Source organism: Oratosquilla oratoria, chromosome 25 (assembly GCF_046742065.1).
Source record: "Oratosquilla oratoria isolate Oo_2021 chromosome 25, ASM4674206v1, whole genome shotgun sequence".
In the NCBI taxonomy this organism is placed as follows: Eukaryota; Metazoa; Arthropoda; class Malacostraca; order Stomatopoda; family Squillidae; genus Oratosquilla; species Oratosquilla oratoria.
The window spans coordinates 6,760,841-6,764,235 of NC_134801.1; the positions used below are offsets into that span (position 1 = coordinate 6,760,841).

The window sequence follows — 3,395 nt, forward strand, 5'->3', positions numbered from 1 at the left end:
ATGCAATGGCAATAGTTTGCATGTATGGAAGGCCTGATTTATTTATAACATATACTTGCAATCCAAAATGTCGAGAAGTAACTGAAAACTTACAGCCTCATGAAACTGCACAGAACAGACCTGATTTGTTGGCACGAGTTTTCAAACAACATCTCAATGAATTAATGATTGACATAAAGGACAGAAATGTACTTGGGGTACCTATTGCTGCGATACATGTTATTGAATTTCAGAAAAGAGGTCTCCCGCATTGTCACATGCTAATCATGCTGCGTGAAGAAGATAAAATTAGAACTAAAAAACAAATTGATAATATTGTTTCAGCTGAATTACCATCAGAACATGATCCAGAATTGAGAGAATTAGTGAAAAAAACTCATGATTCATGGACCCTGCGGTACATTTAATCCCAATTCAATCTGTATGGTAGAGGGAGAGTGTCAAAAGAAATTTCCTATGCCGTATCAGGAGGAGACTATAACAAATGTTTCTGGATATCCTCTTTACAGACGTAGAAATAATGGAGATTCTGTTAGAGTGGGCGTCCATGAGGTTGACTGCAGGTTTGTAGTACCATATAATAAATATTTACTCAGAAAATATGGTGCTCACATTAATGTAGAAGTGTGTATATCGGTAAAAAGTGTGAAATATATTTTCAAATATGTCTATAAAGGACATGATTGCGTAATGATGGAAATGAATATGAACAACAATCAAACTAATGAAAATGTATATAATGAAATTTAACAATATATTTCGTGTAGATACGTATCTCCGCCTGAAGCATTTTGGCGTTTGTCAGAATATAAAATGTATGGACAGTCGCACACAGTTTACCGACTGGCACTCCATTTGCCTGACCAGCAACAAGTTTATTATAAGCCGGCGAACAAAGACAGGCTGCTGCCCGTGCAGAAGGACAAGACACGCAATTAACTGCATGGTTCAAACTTAACCAAAGTGACGTGGATGCACGAGCCCACCTTTATACTGATATCCCTGAATATTATGTATTTAATAACCAAAGCAACACTTGGACCAGAAGACAACGTCACCGCCAGATTGTAACGAGAATGTACTCTGCCAGTCCTAGAAATGCTGAGAAATTCCATTTAAGAATGCTTCTTCTTCATGTACCAGGTGCAACTTCTTTTGATGACTTGAAAACTGCAGGAGGTGAACAGTTGCCGACCTTTAAGGATGCCTGTATTCGATGGCAACTGCTTGAAGATGACAACGAACTAGAAATGGCTTTGAGTGAGGAAGCTATATATCAAATGCCACGACAGCTTCTTAACATGTTTGCAATGATTTGTTTATTCAATACACCACAAAATGCCTTACAATTATGGAATGATAACAAACACCTTATGATAGAGGACCTTTTATGCCAATATGATAATAATGTTGCAGAAAATATTGCTCTGCATCACATAAACATGATTTTGAATGAAAACGGCATGAATTGTGCAATGCTTTTGTCTGCCAGAACCAATCAGTGAGCCTCCTGCTATTCAACATATGGAAGAAATTCAAGAAGTCAATCCTGAAGTACTAAATATTGAGCAAAGATATGTATTTAATAGTGTCATTAACGGTGCAAGTGAAATAGATAGAGGATTAGAAACCAACCACCGACTGTTTTACTTGGATGCACCTGGCGGCTCTGGCAAAACTTTTCTATTCAATATGATTAATGATTACCTGGTGGCTCAAAATGTGGCTGTTAGTACTTCTGCTTGGACAGGTATTGCAGCAACACTATTGAAAAATGGAAAAACTCTTCACAGTATCTTCAAACTTCCTGTTCCTTTGACTGAGACAATTACCTGCAATATTCCGCCTAATTCTGACCAAGCCAATATTCTCAGGCAGGTGAGTCTTCATTATTGATGAGGCGTTGATGATCCCTCGATATGCATTGAATGCTATTGATAATTGTTTACAAGATATTATGAATAATAATAGCATATTTGGTGGTAAAGTCATCATATTAGGAGGAGACTTCAGGCAAGTTCTGCCTGTGGTTCCTAGAGCTCCACCTGCTGCAGTATTGGATGTATGCCTAAAGAAGTCTCCAATGTGGCACAATTTTCATCAACTTAAACTCTCTCAGAATATGAGGACTAATGAAAACGAACAAGTTTTCTCACAATGGCTCTTACAAATTGGAAATGGTCGAGTGCAGAGTTCACTTGATAACGTTTCTGATGATACGATCGATATCCCAGAACAATGTGTATGCATTGACTCTTTAGTATCAGACATATTTGATAATTGCACCCAAGACGAAATGAAAAGTAGAGTTATTTTGTCACCAAAAAATGTAGATTGCTTGAAAGTTAATGAAGATATTCTACGAAGACTACCAACTGAGAGCAAAACATATCTAGGTATAGATTCAGTATCATCAGACAATGAAATGGAAGCCAATAATTATCCAATCGAATTCATAAATTCACTTACGCCTTCGGGAATGCCTCCTCATCGTCTCAATCTTAAAGATAGATCTAATATTATGCTGCTTCGAAACCTGTCAATAACGCAAGGACTATGTAATGGAACGCGTTTAGAAGTATTGGAGCTTCATAACCACAGTATTCTAGCTTCAATCATGAGTGGATCTCATGCTCAGGAGCGAGTTTTAATTCCAAGAATTAAACTTAATCCCAGTGACGTAAATATTCCATTTGTTCTGCACAGGACTCAATTTCCCGTCCGCCTATCATATTCAATGACCATTAATAAAGCTCAAGGACAGACTTTCGATAAGGTTGGGATCTACCTACCACAACCTTGCTTTACTCATGGACAACTTTATGTAGCCTTCTCAAGAGCAAGGTCTATGAACAGTGTAAGAGTGAAAATTTGTCCTCAGAATGATTCTACTCATGGCCAGAGAAGAGGAACTACCTTCACAAGAAATATTGTATATAAAGAAGTTTTGTCAATTGTTTCATGTATTGCTCATTTTTTTAAATACAATTCAAATCTTATCACATTTTATTCAAACATGTATAGGTTAGGAACAAGATAATTAGTATTGAAAATATAATTTCGTGTAACTTACACGGGTTCCGCCGAAGTTCTCGAAGGCGCCGAAGTTCTCGAAGTCGCCGAAGTTGTCGAAGGTGCCGAAGTTCTCGAAGGTGCCGAAGTTCTCGAAGGTGCCGAAGTTCTCAAAGGTGCCGAAATTCTCGAAGGTGCCAAAGTTCTCAAAGGCGCTGAAGTTCTCGAAGTCGCCGAAGTTGTCGAAGGTGCCGAAGTTGTCGAAGGTGCCGAAGTTCTCGAAGGTGCCGAAGTTCTCGAAGCTGCCGAAGTTCTCGAAAGTATGTCACGCTTACATCAAAAGCAACGACCTTCCATGGTGTCGAACTTCTCGAAGCTGCCGA

General features: G+C 38.4%; 1 protein-coding gene across 1 annotated transcript in view; it reads left to right on the forward strand.

The window, feature by feature from the left end:
• The first annotated feature begins 456 nt into the window (after window positions 1-456).
• Window positions 457-3,395, forward strand: part of LOC143039002 (uncharacterized) — a 3,687-nt gene continuing 748 nt past the window's right edge. The window contains exons 1-4 of the mRNA XM_076208845.1: window positions 457-563; window positions 1,031-1,260; window positions 1,493-1,878; window positions 2,120-2,680. Of these exons, the coding sequence (XP_076064960.1) occupies window positions 457-563; window positions 1,031-1,260; window positions 1,493-1,878; window positions 2,120-2,680 (1,284 nt within the window). The remainder of the gene's footprint in view (window positions 564-1,030; window positions 1,261-1,492; window positions 1,879-2,119; window positions 2,681-3,395) is intronic.